We start from the raw sequence: 19,153 nt of genomic DNA, 5'->3' as shown, positions 1-19,153 counted from the left end.
CTGGATTGGCCATTTAAAGTCAATTTTACTCAATTATTTGGAAAAATTAAACAAGATCTTCAAAGATTGGAGACACTTCCAGTCTCGTGGTTGGTCAGATAGCGCTTAAGATGAATATTCTCCCTAGGTGCTATACCCTATACGGATGCTCCCCCTGATTTTCAATAAACAAACACTCAGGAGACTGAACTACTGGTTCAGCTCCTTTATTTAACATTGTAACCGGCCCCTCATTAAATTAGCCAAACTGCAGTTGCCCCACAGATTGAGGGGAGTGGACCTTCCAGACATTACAAATTACCAATTAAGCTCGCTTTTATCCTACGTGAGTGATTGGGTTTGTGGGGATCCTCTTTCAATATGGCTAGATATCGAAGCCTCCCAGGCAAGGTGCCCCCTTACCAGTTTGCTGTTTTTGGACAAGATGAGGACAGTTAGGGAATGTTGCCATAACCCAATAATCGTCAATACTGTTAAAGCATGGAGGACAATTCGGCAGAAGGAAGGCAATATTGGCAAAACAGCTTTGTGGATATGCCGGGTTTTCAACCGGGTCTGATCGATTCAGGATTTAAACGTTGGGCAGTTAGGGGTGTGTCTTGCATGGGTGATTTATTTGAGGGAGACGTAATGATGTCCTTCGCTCAGTTAGTACAGAAGTACAAGTTATCTAATAGAGATGCCTTTTGTTTTTTTCAAGTTAGGGATTTTATTAAAAAAAAAGACCACACTTTTGACTGATCCCTGCAAATCTGACATAGAGAGGGGGGTGCTAAGGGCTAAGAGTATACTCTCTGTCAGTACTTTATATCATCAGTTGGGAGGTGCCACCTCAGAGGAGTCTGATCAACTCTGCAAGATGTGGGAAAGAGAGTTGGGTGTTGAAGCTTCCTCAGAGGCATGGGAGGATATTTGGGAGAATGGAAGGAAGATATTAATTTCCAATAGGAGCATGCTTTACAGTTGAAGATTCTCCATACGGTCCACTTGGCTCCAGACTGTTTGTCAAAAGTTAAACCAGGGGTATCTTCAGCATGTCCCAAGTGCAAGCTCTGCACGGGCACCCTTACCCATTGTCTTTGGTCTTGCAATAGGCTTCAAGCAATGGAGAAGATTTTGGGTGTAAGGGTGGAGAAGGACCCCCTCTCTCTCTCTCTCCTTTGGGCCTACCCACTGTATTTCCTGCAGACGTGCATAAGAAAAAAAGCTTTTCAATATGCTCACATTCTGTGCAAGAATGAATATCTTGCGAAGTTGGATATCCAAAAAATCCCCAGGCCTGTCGGGTTGGCGGAAGATTGTTATGGAGCATATTCCCCTGGATTTTCTCACAGATATGGTACACCACAAATCTGAGAATTTTTACAAGTCATGGCAGCCTTTTTGGAATACCTGGACACACTAACAAGGGCTTTTATATAACCATAACAATTGTGTTTCACGAGTCCAATAGCCAGGGAGGAGGAACTGTGAGTGTATGAGTGTTTTGTTTGGCTGGGCTTTTGTTTGTTGTTGGTTACTTATTTAGTTAGTTAAATAGCTAGTTTAGATTTTTAAACATTTTATATTTTTCTATATATGTTTATATATATGTGGAGTCTGATATAATGAAGTATTCTCAACTGAGTTCTGAAATCTGTGTGAACACAAAAAGCAAAGTGGGGCCTCTTCACCCTATTAGACTGAAGGATTTTTACTGAGGTAGACAAAATTTGAAACAGGAAGCATTCATTAGAATATTCAATTTAATATATAAGAAGTAAAATTGAAAACAATGATAAAGCAGGTGTAAAGAGAAAAGGAAAGAAGTCTATTTTTAGATCTTCATGAAGATAATTAAAATCTTTTAAATTTTAAAGAAATGAGACTCATTTGTAAAAGTCAGTTTTCACTGTCAAAGAAGGCATTTGTCTACAGTTAAAACTTACCAAATTAATAAAAATAACTTTACATTCAAATGGACACAGACATTTTTCTAATGTATTTAGTGGTATCTAGTAGGCAAGTACAGTAACCTGACATAAAAGAACAAGGTTTATTCCTCGCATTAGAGTGCAGGCAGGACCTGAGACTTTCATCCTCAAAAGGTGATAACTGAATTGTTATGACACAGGGGTGAACCCCTCTGTTGATTAAACCAAACACCCAGAAAAGCTCACCTCGCCTGATAATCTGTTAAAATATGAGTGACAGAGAACTCCCACATTCTACTATTTAAAGAAAATAATATCGATTTTTTTTTAAACTCAAAGTGAACATTAAATAACACTATTCACAACTCTAAACTCCCTTTTCTCTTAACTGTTTATTACCTGACTCCAACTCTATAACAATTTGCTGTTCCAATAAGACACTTATTCAAACTTACATCAAATTAATTTCAAAACCACACAGCCACTGTCGTCTTCTGTGACTTCACTCTTCTAACTGCTGAATTCTCTGGGTCGTCTTCTTTCTTTTTACTGCGAGTATGTTTCATATGAAAAGATACATTTGATAGAGTGTTTCCTAATTTGTTGGAGAGCAAGATCTCCATGTGTTTCTCTCTCGATGGCAGCTGCTCACTCTTCAATTTTCAAAAGTCTGCATTTTTATATCCCTGACATTGGATCATCTCATTGGTTCAATGTTGACAAAATAACAAATTCAACCTCGATTGCATTTTAGTATCCCAGGGCATAATTTAAATTTGAATTGTTGTCAAAACAGCAATCAATTCAAGTATCCATTTCATAGCCAAATATTACATATTTTAAATTTTCCCATACGCTGGGACTGCCATCTAGTCATATACACAGGTGCTTGTAATCTCTCAGTTCAAAACAGCATTCTGTCTCAAAGATGCAGTACACGTCTTCAACTTCATAACAGAATGAAGGAATCTTATAGATTATGCATGATAATGAAAAAGGTGGTTTTTGAGATGACAATGTTCTTGTTCACAGTCATACAGCGCAGAAACAGACCCTTCAGTCCAACTAGTCCATACCAACCATGTTCCCAAACTAAACCAGTTTCACATACGGCTTTTGGCCCATATCCCTCCAAGCCTTTAATATTCATGAACTTATCAAATGTCTTTTAAATGTTGGGACTGTACCAGCAACCACCACTTCTACTGGCAGTTCATTCCATATGCAGACCACTGTGTAAAAAAAAAAGTTGCTCCTCATGTTCTTTTTAAAACTTTCTCCTCTCACCTTAGAAAAATCCCTTAGTTTTGAACTTCCCCACCTTAGGGAAAAGATTTTTCTATTAACTCTATCTATAGCCTTCATGATTTTATAAACTTCTATATAGTCACCCCTCAACCTCCCATGCTCCATTGAAAAAAAGTTCCAGCCTATTTTTAAACACAAACCTTCCATTCCCAGCACCATCCTACACAAAGATATTTTCACTTTTGTTGCTGGGCAGAGTATGGTTAGTGATGGAGTGGCTGTCCATTATACAGTTTCTGGATCAGTGGTGCTGGAAGAGCACAGCAATTCAGGCAGCATTCAAGGAGCTAACAGTTTGTCCAGTTATACTTTCCATCGTCATTTCACCCAGTGTCATGCAGCTCTAGCAAGACTAAAGTCAATGAGAAACTGGAAGAAAACTCTCCACTGGTCGGAGTTGTATCTATTACAAAAAGTAAAAGTATTTGTTAAACATAAAACACCATCATTTTTCAACCCCTTTCAGTTTTGAAAAAGAGCCATACTGGATTTGAAATGTTAACTCTTTCTCTCTCTACAGATCTCCTGCGTTTCTCCAGAATTCTGTTTTTATTTCAGATTTCCAGCATCCACACTACTTTGCCTGTATTCATGCAATAAATACGGTGGCTGCAAGAGCAGGGAATTCTGCAGTGAGCAATCCATCTCCCAAAGCATGTCCACTGTCTATTGTTTAGAGGAGTGCAGCTGGAACAACACTTATAAACAAATAAATAAATCTAAAATAAAGCTCGACTGGCATTCCATTTATCACTGCTACACATCAGGGCAATGGGGTGTACCACCTACAAGGTTCTCTGCAACAACCTGCTACAACACCTTGACAGTACCTTTCAAACTAATGATCTCTGTATCTAGAAGGACAAATCCCTTCCAAATTTCACCATTTTGACTCAGAACTGTATCTTATATTACTATTGGGTCAAAATCGTGAAATCCATTTCTAAGACCACCACCTTCTCAAGGACAATTAATACTGCCAGTGATACACTCAATATTTTTTTTTTAAAATGTGTCAATTATCTCACAAAACAATCAACACCTGCAATGTATCTCATAGTAGAGTAGTTGAGACAAAAACACAGCCTGTTTAACAATTAGATGCCACATGGGCATCGGTTGACTTTTTCAAACATTCAATGGAATAGATTGAAAATATTCTTCCTAAAATATATTCATTTTAATCTTACATTATCTCTTCCCTGGATCTCCTCTCGTGATTCTATATTGGAGATTTACACTAGTCAATATTACATCTATAATGCTATATCCAAAACTGTAGATGGAACTTAAATTGTCAATCTTCAAATAGTGAAATGCATGATTATATACAATTACTGGCAAAGGAAAGTCACAAATTAATGTGCAACTGTTTACAACACAGGTACTTATATAATCCAAAATTTAGCTTGTATTTTATTTAAAAATGGCTTGGAAAGAACTTTGAACTTGGACTACATTTTGAGAGTTTGTTTGTAACACAATCTGAAAGATCCTCTCATTCATCCATACAGTTGAGAAGTATAAACTAAAAGGAAGAAAAACATACAATTCAACAGAATAACACACTTACCTTAATTTTTTCAACATTGCAATCAGTATCATTCAATATGGAATTTAGCTGAGTGTTCCAGTTCATGTTCTGTTACAGGAATGTAAACACAGTTTATGTCAACAGCAACTTCAAAGACATGACCAGGCAGCTTAAAAATCAAAAGGCTTCATTTTTTTTATTAATTTGCTTTTGTTTCAAATCGTGAAATAATGTTTCATGAATTTTGAAAAAAAATCAATTTTATTTGTTTTTAAATGGAGTTGCACAAATATATAAATATTTGCAAAAATAATAATTTACTTGTGCAGTAACTGTAACATAGAAACATAATCAGATAAGAATGCACACTAGCCAAAGAAGAAAACATTAGAAAAGGTGACCGAAAGCTTTGTCAAAGAGGCGGTTCTTAAAGAGGGTCTTAAAGATAAAGGAAATGGAAACACAAAGGGAGGGAATGCCAGACAGCCTAGACACCTGCCAGCATGGTCAACATTACAGCGTGAAAGGAATGAGGAATACATATCCAAGCAGAGTTGAAAGAATTACAGGACTGGAGAAGATCACAAAGAAATGGAGGGTCAACTTCATTAAGGGTTTCAAAAGGGAAATTTAAATTCGATGCTTTGAGAGAGCCAGAGACCAAGAGAGGTCAGGCATGAGAAGGATTGTGTGATGTTACATAAGTGAAAGTAGCAAAATCTCAGATCTGGATCAAATGCAGTGCTGAACTAATATATTTAAACAGCCAGGATGAGATATGGAGTCAATGGCAAGGGAGTATAGAGCTGGTGATGGGGCCAATGACAATTGCTTCTCTCTTACTAATATGCAGGACATTGTGGCTCATCCAATACTGAATGTCAGATAAACAGGTGAAGAACAGACACTTGAAAGAAACAGAGTTACATTTGCTAAATTTTTACTTAAGCTCTTTAAACTAGAAAATGGGGAGGTTTTGTTTAGATTGGATACTGGACATCCACTTATTTTGTGGCAGAGCTGCCACATATTTCGACCATAAGAAAGAGCAACAGGTGGAGGTAATTCGGCCCCTTGAGCCAGCTTGACCATTCAATAGGATCATGGCTGATCTGACACTCCCCACATCCAGTTTTCTGTCCTTTGCCCACAACTCTTGGTTTCTCTACTGATTGCTTTCTCTCAGCCTTAAATATACAAAGCTCTCTGTGGCAAGGAGTTTGAAAGACACTCAACCTCAGAAAGGAAATTCCACTTCATCTTAGTTTTAAAATGGTGCCTCATTATTCTGAGACTATGCCCTCTTATGGGAAAACATCCTCTCAATATTAAACCCCTTAAAAATCCTTTATGTTTCAATGGAAAACAGTAGCTCAGTGATTAGCACTGGTGCCTCACAGCACCAGGGACCCGGGATCAATTCCAGCCTTGGGCGACTGTCTAAGTGCAGTTTCACATTTTCCCATGTGTGTGTGGATTTCCTCCCACCGTCCAAAGATGTGCAGGTTTGGTGGATTCGCCATGATAAATTGTTCATAGTAACCAGTGATGTGCAGGCGAGATGGATTAACCATGGGAAACGTAGGGTGATAGGTTGGGGGATGCTCTTTGGAGGGTTGGTGTGGAGCTGATGGGTCAAATGGCCTGCTGCCACACTGTATGATTCTCGATAATCTCTCATTCTTCTAAACTCCAATGAGTACAGTCCCACCTGTTTTAGATTTTGCTTATACGACAATCTGGGGAATCATCTTACAAACCATCCCTGAATTGCCTCTAATGAAATTAAATCTCACCTTCAATTAAGGGGCCAAACTAACTCAGATCAGATGTGGCCTCAGCATTTGGTACAGTTGCAGTAAGATTTCCCTACTCTTATACTACTCCAACTCCTTTGATAAAAGGACCAACATTTGATTAGCCTTCCTGATTATCTACTGCAACTGTGTGCTAGCTTTATGTATTTTGCGCACAAGTATCCCCAAGTCCATTTGTGTTGCAGTTTTCTGCAGATTTTCTCCATTTAAATATTATTCTGTTCTTTTGGCTCTCTTCCAAACTGAACAGTGTCACATTTTCCCACATTCTACTCCATTTGCAAACTTTTTGCCCACTTAACCTATCAATATCTCTCTGTAAACTGTTTGTATCCCTCTCACAACCTACCCATACACCTATTTTGTGTCATCTGCAAATTCACTTCCTTCCTCCAACTTATTAATATGTAGTGTGAACAGGTACAGTCCCAGCATTGATCACAATGGTCACAGCTCACCCCACCTGAAAAAGAACCCCTTTTCCCCACTGGTTGCTTCTTGCCCATGGGCCAATTCTCTATCCAGGCCAATATACCTCCTCCAACACAATGGGCTCTTATCTGATGATTTAACCTTTCATTGAATGCATTCTGAAAGTCTAAATACAACACATCTACTGGTTACCCTCTATCCATTCTAGCTGAACTTCCTCAAAACAGTATTTCCTTTTATTCTAACTCTACCTGATTAGATTATGATGATTTTCCAAAAGTTCTGTTATTATTACCTTAATAATTGCTTCCAACACTTTACCTACAAGTTAATTGACCTATAGTTCCTACTTTTTGAATAAGGATGTCATATTAGCAGTTTTTCAATCCTCTGATATTTGTCCAGAGTGTATTGATTTTTGGAAAATTACAACCAATGCACCCACTATCTCTGTAGCTATCTCTTTTAGGATCTTAAGATATAAGCCTTCAGGACCAGGGGATTTATCTGCCTTTCGTCCCAATAGTTTGTCTAAAATAATTTATTTAGTGATGGTGACAACTTCCTTCCTTCCTGTATTCTTTAGTTGTGATGGAATGCTTGAAGTACCTTCCACTGCAAAGACTGATGCAAAATATCCATTTGCCTCCTTTGCCATTTTCTCAGATTCATTTTCTAAGGGGCCTATGTTCATTTGACCTCTCTCTTCCTTTTTATATATTTAAAGGAGCTCTTAATGACAGTTTTTATGTTCCTCGCAGTGTTTTTTGTCTTTATTATCTTTTTAGCTGTCCTTTGCTGGATTTTGAATTTATCCCAGTCTTCTGTCTGATTAATAGAAACTAATTATGTTCCCAGTAACAAGAACAACTTAATCATTATGACTTCCAAACAGACTAACAATTTTATCCTGTCAAAATGCTGTATGATTTCAAATTGCAACTAAGACCGAGCCTTGATCACTTGAATGAAAAGTCTTAATATTTAACAGTTGCCTCCTTTTCCTTCTTTTATGGACCAGACCAGACTCCCTACATTTCAAGAAAGTAGCCCAGACCTTAACTTTGTTAGTTGTTTTAAGCAGGTGAAACGCAGATATTCCAGCAGGGATGCCGTTGGTCACACCATGTAGTTTTAAACAAAACAGAATTTATTTACAAGATTACCAAATGAAATACAAACAAAAAAGAAAATGGAATACTGAATAACTTAAACCTATCCGAAAATCCAACAGATTGTCCCAACTTAACGCTGTTTCAATACTTGCAACAATGCCCATAAACATCCCTCGGCACAAAAGGTAAAATCAAACACAGGGTCTTACAGAAGAGCTGTCAGGGAGAGAGGGTCAGCATAGACCTGCTTCTCAGCAGCTTCAAAACACTACTGCACTGAAACCAAACCAAGCCAGAGGAAAGCTGAGCTGAGAGAACTGACCACTTCCCTTTCATAGTACAAGTGTTTTTTTCCCCAAAAACTTGAAAGCCCATTGCCTGAGACCATATCTATCAGCTATAATCAAATTAGTCTTAAAACTCTTCAACTTAGACTTTTCGGAATCTGTGTCTTTTACGACCTCTCTTTTAAAAAAAATGCCAAGGACACTATAACCTTGTTAAAAGGAGCAGCACCATCGCACTCCTCTGACCAACCATTCACAACCAACAAACTTTGTACAGCCATTGCAGCAGAAGTTAAATACTCACTGCCATTTCTTCAACTTTTGTTTGGATTTACTCTAAAACAGCTTCTGAAACACCAAATCCATGCTATTGACACTTTCAGATGCAATTACTTCAGTGGTACCTTTGATGGCTTTAAGTTATCCAGGTTCTAATATACTAATTTATTCAAAATGCATCGACCCATATTCTGCTTCAGCCAGCAGCTCTACCTTGTTTACTTACATATGCTCCTTGCACCACAGGCCATTAAATTTAAAAGGCAATGCTTCTATCTCTGCCATAGAATCACAGAAGTGTTATGGCATGGAGGCGGCCTTTGGCCCATTGTGCTTGTACCCAATTGTTAAATGAACATGATTATCCAAGTCCAATCTGCTGTTTTTTTGTTCCATACCCTTGTATATTATTTTTATACAAATATTCATCCAATGCCTTCTGGGCTTAGTTGAACATGCCTCCACCATACTTCCAGGCAGTCCATTCCATACCCTAATTACTTACTGAGTGAAAAAGTCTTTCCTCACTTCAGCCTTGCTTCTTTTACAGGATACTTTAAATCAATGCGCTCTTATTCCTTTCACAAGCAGGAACAGTTTCACTCAATCTACTCTATCCAGACTATTCATGATTATGAAAACCTCTATCAGATATGCTCTTAGGCTTCTTCACTCCAAGGACAACAGTCCCTACTTTTTCAATAATTGAAGTTCTTCATCCATGGAATCATTCTTGAAAAGCACTTTGGCACTGTCTCCAATGAGTTCACATCCTTCTTATAATGTGACACCCACTAATGATCTCAATAGTTCAGCTAAGGTCTACCAAGTGTCATGTCCCCATTAACAAAGCTGAAGATACCACATGCTTTACTTACTGTTCTCTCTAACTATCCTGCCACTTTCAAAGACAAAATTAGAAATTGCTGGAAAATCTCAGATCTGGCAGCACCTGTGGACAGAAATCAGAGTTAACATTTCAGGTCGAGTGGCCCTTCCCCAGAGTTGGAATACCAGTTTTAATGATCTGTGCACACGTACACCCATATCACTTTGCTCCTGCAAAGCCACCCCCACACTAGAATTGGACCACGTTTTATATTTTAAATTAGAGTGGTGCTGGAAAAGCACAGGTCAGACAGTATCCGAGGAAGTTGTGACTTATTTCAGAGTTGATGTCGCACTGCCTGACCACAGAGTTGGCAAGACAGGTCTGGTATTCGCGTGAAGATCTATGCTAAACAGGAGGAGGCGACTTGAATGAGATGAAGTTAAAAATCACACAACACCAGGTTATAGTCCAACAGGTTTAATTGGAAGCACACTAGCGTTCGGAGCGACGCTCCTTCAAAATCACCTGATGAAGGAGCGTCGCTCAGAAAGCTAGTGTGCTTCCAATTAAACCTGTTGGACTATAACCTGGTGTTGTGTGATTTTTAAACTTTGTACACCCCAGTCCAACACCGGCATCTCTGAATGAGATGAGGAAGAGAAAAAGAAACATCGAGGTACCTTAAAGGTGGCGAATGCAGGTCTCGTTATCGCAAATGGTCGGTTTGGATATTAACCCATCAACATAACGGCAATGTCAGGAAACTGGTCTACATTAAACACACTTTGCAGGAGGAACAATCACATCAAACTATGTAGAACTAGGAAGGGTTTAATCATAAAGGCCTTTAACCTTCACTAGCTGGGGTGTCGCCATATTTGACTGGAAACACTCGGTCGGTTTACATTTAACAAGGCACAATCACTATATTGGGGTCCGTTCCGTGAAGTTGTTGCAGTCAGCTCCTCCCTGCAGCCAATCTACCGTTAGGTACAGTCAATGTCAAACACCAAACATTGACTCACCCCAGCGGCTCCCCGAGATTTAAAAGAACGTCAGATCGTATGACGCCACGGCGCACTGCGCAGAGCCGCCTGGGAGTTGTTGCTTGTGGTACAGCCCCGCGCCGCGGCGGATGTTACGTCACAACGTGTCGCAGAGCCCGTTGGGAGTTGTAGTTATACGTTCCCTCTATGGAGGATATTGCATCACAGAAAGGTGAAGTTATGGCGGCTGGAATACATCAGTGGCTGAGTAACTGGTTGGGTCCGCTCGGCTTCCAGTGCGACCCGTTCAAGGTAAAGATGACTTGAGTAAATGGACCTTGGGGCTGTTTGCTTAGTAAGCATATTTCTTTCTGATCCGATGTTAAATGCGACCGAAATTGTTAGTGATGCTGAATGGACAGGTGGAATAATGTTTCCCCTAAAAACCTGCAGCAATCCTCCTCTTGTTCCCAGTCCCCTCTGTTCATGGTATGTCTGTACGTGGGACACTCGACCCGAAACATTAACTCTGATCTTTGTCCACAGATGCTGCCAGATCTGCTAAGCTTTTCCAGCGATTTCTGTTTCTGTTTCACAGTTCTTTCAGTTTTTACCAATCACTGATGTCAGACTCAGGTCTATAGTTTCTAGGCTTCTCCTCTTTAAATAAAGGCACAACATTAGCCACTCTCCAGTCCTCTGGCATCTCACATGTGGCTGTAGGTGATACAAATATATCTGCTCGTGGCTCTGCAATTTCTTCCGGAGCTTCCCACAACATCCTGGGGTACACTTGATGAGGTCCTGGAGATTTATCCACCTTTTATGTTTTTAAGACCTCCAGCCCTCCCCTTCTACAATACATCAATATTTATACCCTGATCCTGAGTCTCCATGTCTTGCTCCACAGTTAAAACTGATGTGAAGTATTCATTTAGTATCTCTTCCATTTTCTGTGGTTCCACACAGAGACAACCTTGTTGAACTTTACAGGGCCCTATTCTCTCCCTAGTTGCTCTTTTGCTGTTAATGTACTAGTAGAATCTCTTTGGATTATCCTTAATTTTATCTGTCAAGGCTATCTCCTATCCCCTTTTTTGTCCTCCTGATTTTCCCTCTTGAGAATGCCCCTACACCCCTTATGCTGATGAAGAGATTCATTTGATCCCATTTGTCTATACTTACCCTATGCCTCCTTATTCTTGACCAGAGCCTAAATATATTTATTCATCTATTGTTTCCAACTCCAACCAGCCTTGCCCTTCACTCTAACAGGAACATACTGCCTCTGAACTCTTGTCTCACTTTTGAAAGCCTCCCACTTGCCAATTTGACTCTTTATCTGTGAAGTCTACTCTAATCAACTTTTGAAAGTTCTGCCCCATACCACCAAAATTTGCCTTACTCCAATAACTTTTATACAAGGCCTATCCTTTTCTGTAACTATTTTAAAACTAATAAAGTTATGATCATTGGTCCCAAAGTTCTCTCCCACTAACTCTTCAGTTACTTGCTCTGCCTTATTTCCCAAGGGAAGGTCAAGCTTTGCTCCTTGAGCTTTGACAAAGGGTCAGTTAGATTCGAAACGTCAGCTCTTTTCTCTCCTTCCAGATGCTGCTAAACCTGCTGCGATTTTCCAGCATTTTCTCTTTTGGGTTCAGATTCCAGCATCCGCAGTAATTTGCTTTTATTAAGCTTTGCTCCTTCTCTAGTAGGTACATCTACATATTGATAAATAAAATTTTCTTGAGCACATTTAACAAATTCCTCACCATCCAACCCCTTAATTGCATGGCAGTCCGTCTCTGTTTGGAAAGTTAAAATCCCCTGCTATTACATCCTGTTAATCTTGCATATATGAGATTTCTCTACATATTTGCCCCTCAGTTTGACTGTTGCGGTCCTATAATACAATCCCATCAAGATGATCTTCCCCTTTTTTATTTTTTGAGTTCCACCTATATAGCTTCACTGGACAACCCCTTGGGAATGTCCCCTCTAAGAACAGTAGTAATTTTTTCCAAACCAAAAACCTCACAACCCCTCCTCTTATGCCTCCTTCTATAGCATCTAAACCCCAGAACATTGAGCTGCCAATCCTGTCCCTCCCTCAGCCATGCTTAGGTTTACTTGTCATTTCTGGAAATCTGCGTTTTCTGTAAATTTGGATTTTGATTCATTTTCATTATGTTTACTACTATTTAAATAACTTGGAGTCCAAAAAACATAGAGCATTAAAAAAAAACACTTTTCACAACCTTTTGGATGTCATAGCCATTGAAGTACTCAGTAAATATAGGAAATTCATCAAGTTATGACAAGTTGTTATTTGTAAAATTGAGTGGTGGGAGAGACTTCAATGCTGATCAGCTGCTGTTATGGCAGAAGTGTGATATGACACACAAATGTGTGCTCGTGACTTCTTTTCTTTTATTATTAAGGTAATTTTTAATGTAGGTGTTGGTTAGCTCAGGTGGTTGGACAACTGGTTTGTGATAGTGAAGATGTGGCTGGACAGGTTCAATTGCTGCACTGGCTGAGGTTACCATGAAGCACTCTTCTTAATCTCACCTGTCACCTGAGGCATGGTGACCCTCAGGTTAAACCACCACTTCTAATGAGAGAGCAGTCCCATGGTCTGGCAGGACAATGGCAACTTTAATTTTAATTTTTAATCTGCTTATTTGTATTGCATTTCTTAAGCCCTACTTGTTTGTTTCTGTTAGTTTTATTATGACTATATTGTTATTGTTTTTTCACAGATTGGTTGGTACAATGCTTTCATACAGCCCTCTTTTCACCTTCAGTATCAAGATGACACATTGGCCTTTGTTGTCCTCAGTACACCTCAGATGTTCGAAAAAGCCTTCAAACCTTTCATTGCAGAGAAGCCATTAACCACTATTCGGGACCCAATAGATGAGTGTGTTGTTCATTATTTTTCACTTCTGAAGAATGTAAAGAGCACCTTTTTATTTAATGTTTTCAAAACTTAATTTTGTGAACAAATAGGAATACTAAACACTTTTCATCTTGCATCTCATCAAGACAGATTCACAAACGTAACCAGTTCTTAGAGAATATCAATAATTGGAGGAACCAAATGTTTTGATTTGACTTGCTATTTCTTGTGATTCTGTTTTATTGAGTGAAGATAAAAACTTCAAAATGTGTTGCTGGAAAAGCGCAGCAGGTCAGGCAGCATCAAAGGAGAAGGAGAATTCTCCTTTGATGCTGCCTGACCTGCTGCGCTTTTCCAGCAACACATTTTTAAGCTCTGATCTCCAGCATCTGCAGTCCTCACTTTCTCCAAGATTAAAAACTTCAACAGGATGCTTTTTTTTTAACAGAAAAATGCTATCAAGAAACTACAGTCGATATATTCGTGGTGGATTTTGTTTGTCGGTTTTCATGACCAGAAATCACCTCTGTCAAAATATTGTGAATATTGAAGCCATTGTGTTAGTCTTCACGACAATTTGTGGGCGGCACGGTGGCACAGTGGTTAGCACTGCTGCCTCACAGCGCCAGAGACCTGGGTTCAATTCCCGCCTCAGGCGACTGACTGTGTGGAGTTTGCACGTTCTCCCCGTGTCTGCGTGGGTTTCCTCCGGGTGCTCCGGTTTCCTCCCACAGTCCAAAGATGTGCAGGGCCAGGTGAATTGGCCATACTAAATTGCCCGTAGTGTTAGGTAAGGGGTAAATGTAAGGGTATGGGTGGGTTTCGCTTCGGCGGGTCGGTGTGGACTTGTTGGGCCGAAGGGCCTGTTTCCACACTGTAATGTAATCTAATCTAATCTAAAATCTAAACTGTTTCCTGTTCACTTGTTCCATCTCTCAACCAACAATTGTCTGAGACTTAACCAGATAATTTGCAACTTAAGTGTCATACTTGAGATGAGCTTTTTTCCAATTCCATGCCATCACTAAATCTCTGCCTCAGTAACATTGCCATACACCTTTTTACAGCTTATTGCAGTTGAACCTCCGTTAATGCTTTTGATTCTTCTAGATTTAAGTTTTCCATTGCACTGCATGCTCTGTCTTATTAATTATAAACAAGCTCATCCAAAACCTTGCCACCCATAGGCTAGCTTGCACTGTCCTCTGTTCAAGAGTAACCCTCTGCTGCCTATTTTGGCTCTCCGTTTAAGTTCAACTTTTAAAATTCTCACCTTTGTTTTCAAGGAAGATGGTTGTGGTTGTTGAAAGTCAGCAATGAATCTCTTTGCGGGAGATCCTTGGGATAGTGACCTAGGCCTAACTGCTTCTTCAATGACCATCCCTCCATCATAAAGGTTAGAAGTAGGTATGTTTATTGACTTGGAACCAGTTGGACACTTGGAATCCAACAGTGAGTGACTCACAACTGGGCTCTCCAAAACCTATCCACCATATACAAGGCATAAGTCGGGAGCGTGCTGGAATACTCCCCATTTGCCTGAATGAGTACAGCTCCAACAACATACAGGACAAAGCACCATATCCCTAGACATTCACTCATTCCACCACCAGTTCATAGTAGCAGCAGTGCAGATATTCACCAAGACACTTCAGACAGCACTATCCAAACTCACGACCATTTAGAAGGATGAGAACAGCAAATAGATAAAAACACTACCAGCTGCAAGTTCCCTTCCAAGCCATTCTTAATCCTTATTGCAGTTCTTTCAGTGTCAATTGCTCAAAATCCTGGCACTCCCTCACACCTTGTGTGTAACTACACCAAATAGATTGCAGCAGTTCCAGAAGGCACCTTACCACCACCATCTCAAGGGTAACTAGAGATGGACAATAAATGCTGATCCACGTCCCATGAATGAATAACGAAAAAAGCCTCCTTGAACCTCACCCCGTCTATCTGTAAAACAACCTCTGACTGCTCTCTTAAGATATCTACACTCCTCAATTCTGATTGCTTAACGCAGACTCCATTTTAATTGTTCTGCCAATACAAAACATGTTTTATCTGTCATGGGCACACAGAATTAAAAACCATCATGAAGAGATCAGTATTAGGGTGAATGGTTGTTTACTCAGTCCACAAGGGAAGAAAGGAGCAAACCTGGCTATAATTGGATGGGACTTAAATGGTGAAGTGCCATTTAAATCTAAATTTGTGTTGAGGATTTGGAGTATTTATATAACCTTTTAATGTGATAATGTTGTGAATAACTGAATAAGTTTTCTTTTAAAAATATATATCTATGTATGCCAGATACTTGGTTCCTTATAACTTGTACATTAAGAAACATTTTTTTCTTCTTGCTATAGGATTTTTCTGATCACAGGATTGAAGCCATCCATGACTTTGAGGTGCTTCCAAATCGAAAGCCAAAGATTTTGGCACAGACAGCTGCACATGTGGCTGGAGCAGCCTATTATTATCAAATGAAGGATGTGCAGCAAAACCCCTGGGGAGAAAAAGTAAGGGTGAGGCCTCTGAAGGAGAGAGGGAGCGTGTGATTTGCTAAATTTTGAATGATCCATTAAATAATATTTCTGATAAGACAGCAACTTAAACTTATGAATTGTTGCTCTAATCTGCATTTGGCCTTTTACTGCCCAAACATTAACGAGTTCTGAAGAAGGATCATACCAGGGATCAAAACTTTGCATCTATTCCTTTCTCCACAGATACTGCCAGACCTGTCAAGTTTCTCCAGAACTCTGTGTTTATTTCAGAATTTCAGTATCGTGGTATATTGTCTTTATTTGAATGATACTTCATTCGGTAGTTTTCTTTCTCTCAGCCTTGTGGTTTCTGACAACTATTTTTTTTAAAAAAAAGCTTTCTTCCCTCATATATTTCCAATAAAAGCACATTTCAGTTGTCTGGGTGTTTCATCAAAGGATATTATCTTTTTTGGAAGTAGTTTTTTTTTAAACAAAATACTTGTGCAATGGCTTCCAAAGAGTCATTATTCTCAAATTAGTCATTATAATGTATATTGAACCTTGCTACTTGCTGCTTCATTCTATCCATGTCACTGAAACCCTCACCTACAAGGGAGTAAATATTAATGTGGGGGCAGACAAGAAAATACAGCTACGGACATACATAGATCAGATGTGAACTGATTGAACAAAAACAAATTACTGGAGAAACTCAGGTCTGGCAGTATCGTTAAAGAGAAAGCAGAGTTAATGTTTTGAGTCCATTGATCTTCTGGATTTTGGCTGTGTTTGCAAACCTGTTTCTGTGGTCTAACTTCCCACCTTTAGTTAAGTGTTTCACTGTCTTGGTTCCAAACAGTGGATAGTGAGGACATCCTATATCTGGTGTGACCTTTGTAACATTTCAGTAACTATGAAAACAAGCTCATGTAGTGTAGCAGGATTTCATAATCTGGTTTTAACTAAATCAAGTAATGTTTGTGGAATTGATGGAAAAATTATAAACTTTCCTAAAGATATTTTCAAATTATGGATATTTTAGACAATAGTGAAAACTGATCATTTATTAGTTTGATAACTTGTATAGCATTATCTTTTGGATGTCTTACTAGATATAAAAGATTCGATTTGAAGGAGGCCAGGGTACTTCTGTTAATTCAGCCAGCATTTGTCCCTCAACTGTAAACCCAGATTGTTTAACTTAATTTTACTTGAAAGGCATAAGTCAATTACAATTGAAGGCAGAGTTTGAGACAACTAATCTAAAAGTGTCTCAATCCTGATTAGCTACAAAGCCACTCTAGATGCAAGTGTGTTTTCACAAATTTCACAGAATTTATTAATTTTGTAGCAATAGGTACAAAAGAACCAATAGTAAAGGCAGTGATTCAGTTGGTTCACTTTGCGAATCAGGCTGAGTGGGCTGCAGTCCCTGGTCATGTTAATTAGAATTGTTCTGTCTTCTCTTACTGCTGAACACTGGACTAGTAAGAGTCACTGCTTATTAACCCTGTTATCCACGAGTTCTGTACGTGGTCATTGACATCATTTTGGGTGGCATGGTGGCACAGTGGTTAGCACTGCTGCCTCACAGCGCCAGAGACCAGAGTTCATTTCCCGCCTCAGGCAACTGACTGTGTGGAGTTTGCACATTCTCCCCGTGTCTGCGTGGGTTTCCTCCGGGTGCTCCGGTTTCCTCCCACAGTCCAAAAAATGTGCAGGTTAGGTGAATTGGCCATGCTAAATTGCCCGTAGTGTTAGGTGAAGGGGTAAATGTAGGGGAATGAGTCTGGGTGGGTTGCGCTTCGGCGGGTCGGTGTGGACTTGTTGGGCCGAAGGGCCTGTTTCCACACTGTAAATAATCTAATCTAATCTAATCTCTGAACTCGAATTGGATTTCAAAGGAGGGAATTGCCTGTGAAGCTGAAAATTCTGCTGGGCAATACCCTAACACCTGGGACCCTCTCAAAGTCTCCATTTGAATTGGAAGAATTCAGAAGACTCACTGAAATTACCCAGAAGTAAGTAGTTACTCAAGCAAAATTAGACTATTAAATATGTAATCTAACTCATGAGTAACAGTTTAACTGACTCCCCAATTTACCTCACACCCTTGCAGTGGTTATGCCATTCAACATCCGGGACGGATCGGTGTGTTTATTAAATTCTTTTGTTGAAGATGGTTGTTGTCTTGGACTTAAGGTACAAATGTTACTTGCCACTTATCAAGCCTGAATGTTGTCCAGATCTTCTTTCATATGGACAGATTTTGTTTCATATGGACACAGACAGCTTCAGTATCTGAGGTTTTGTACATGGAAGTGAACATTCTCACCTCTGACCTTGTGAAATTTTCAAAATTGATGAGTTGTTTAACAGCAATTGATTGGCATTGATTTTGAACTTGTGTTACCTTGCATGTTACATTGATAATCTAAGCTATTCAAATGGGCAGGTAGTTTGTGCTGAAAATATTGTGTAAGATTCCAGGCTGTGATTGTGCAACTTCTAGTAAATGGTGGCTTTGGAGTACAGGACCTGTTGTCTGTCATTTCTGCCATGAATTGGTTACTTGGTTTTGCAAAATAAGGCTGTGTTCACGTGGAAATGCATGAAGACCCATAAAGTGATAGAGGAAAAAAATACTTTCTTAGAAGAAATAAGAAACTTGTTGTTAAACTTGAAGGGATTCAGTAAAGATTAAGAAGGATGTTACCATGGTTTGAGGGACTTGGAAAGAGTGAATTCACAGAGGGTGGTGCACATATGGAATGAGCTGCCAGGGAAAGTGGTGGAGGTTGGAAGAGTTACATTTCAAAGGCATCTAAATGCATACATGAATTGAAGGGTTTGGAGGCATATGGGCCAAATGCTGGCAAATGGGACTAGATTAATTTGGGGTATCTGGTTAGCATGGACAGGTTGGACCGAAGGGTCTGTTTCCATGCTGAACAGCTCTATGAATATTTTTACTAACATAAGAAATAACTCATGTTTTTTTGAACCATTGGATGTCTTCAGTGGACACTTTATGAAATGCCATTGAGAAAGATCGAGCAGTTGTCATCTATCCACCACACTGGAAACCAAAAGAGAAAAGGTAGAACAATAATAACCTTGAATTTAACAAAAGAAAACTGTGTATTTCCAGAAAATGTATGGAGTTTGCATTCATCCACGCTATGGGGGCTGGTTTGCAATACGAGGAGTCCTGATATTCCCAGATGTCCAGGACCAAGACCTTGAGCAGAGG

The 19,153-nt window shown here is 39.4% G+C and overlaps 2 protein-coding genes across 2 annotated transcripts in view; one reads left to right on the top strand and one right to left on the bottom strand.

Annotated features, from left to right (window-relative positions):
• Positions 1–10,559, bottom strand: part of LOC122554297 (myosin heavy chain, clone 203-like) — a 61,028-nt gene extending 50,469 nt beyond the window's left edge. The window contains exons 1-2 of the mRNA XM_043699095.1: positions 10,198–10,559; positions 4,795–4,863 (exon numbers count right to left, since the gene is read on the bottom strand). Coding sequence (XP_043555030.1) covers positions 4,795–4,860 — 66 coding nt within the window. The 5' untranslated portion in view covers positions 4,861–4,863; positions 10,198–10,559. The remainder of the gene's footprint in view (positions 1–4,794; positions 4,864–10,197) is intronic.
• A 64-nt stretch (positions 10,560–10,623) lies between these two features.
• Positions 10,624–19,153, top strand: part of mmachc (metabolism of cobalamin associated C) — a 17,112-nt gene continuing 8,582 nt past the window's right edge. The window contains 4 exon segments of the mRNA XM_043700095.1: positions 10,624–10,815; positions 13,266–13,460; positions 15,778–15,930; positions 19,052–19,153. Coding sequence (XP_043556030.1) covers positions 10,711–10,815; positions 13,266–13,460; positions 15,778–15,930; positions 19,052–19,153 — 555 coding nt within the window. The 5' untranslated portion in view covers positions 10,624–10,710.

This window comes from Chiloscyllium plagiosum, chromosome 11 (assembly GCF_004010195.1).
Source record: "Chiloscyllium plagiosum isolate BGI_BamShark_2017 chromosome 11, ASM401019v2, whole genome shotgun sequence".
Taxonomy (NCBI): Eukaryota; Metazoa; Chordata; class Chondrichthyes; order Orectolobiformes; family Hemiscylliidae; genus Chiloscyllium; species Chiloscyllium plagiosum.
The sequence above is the reverse complement of the archived record's forward strand: the minus strand, read 5'-3'. Positions and strand labels throughout refer to the sequence as shown.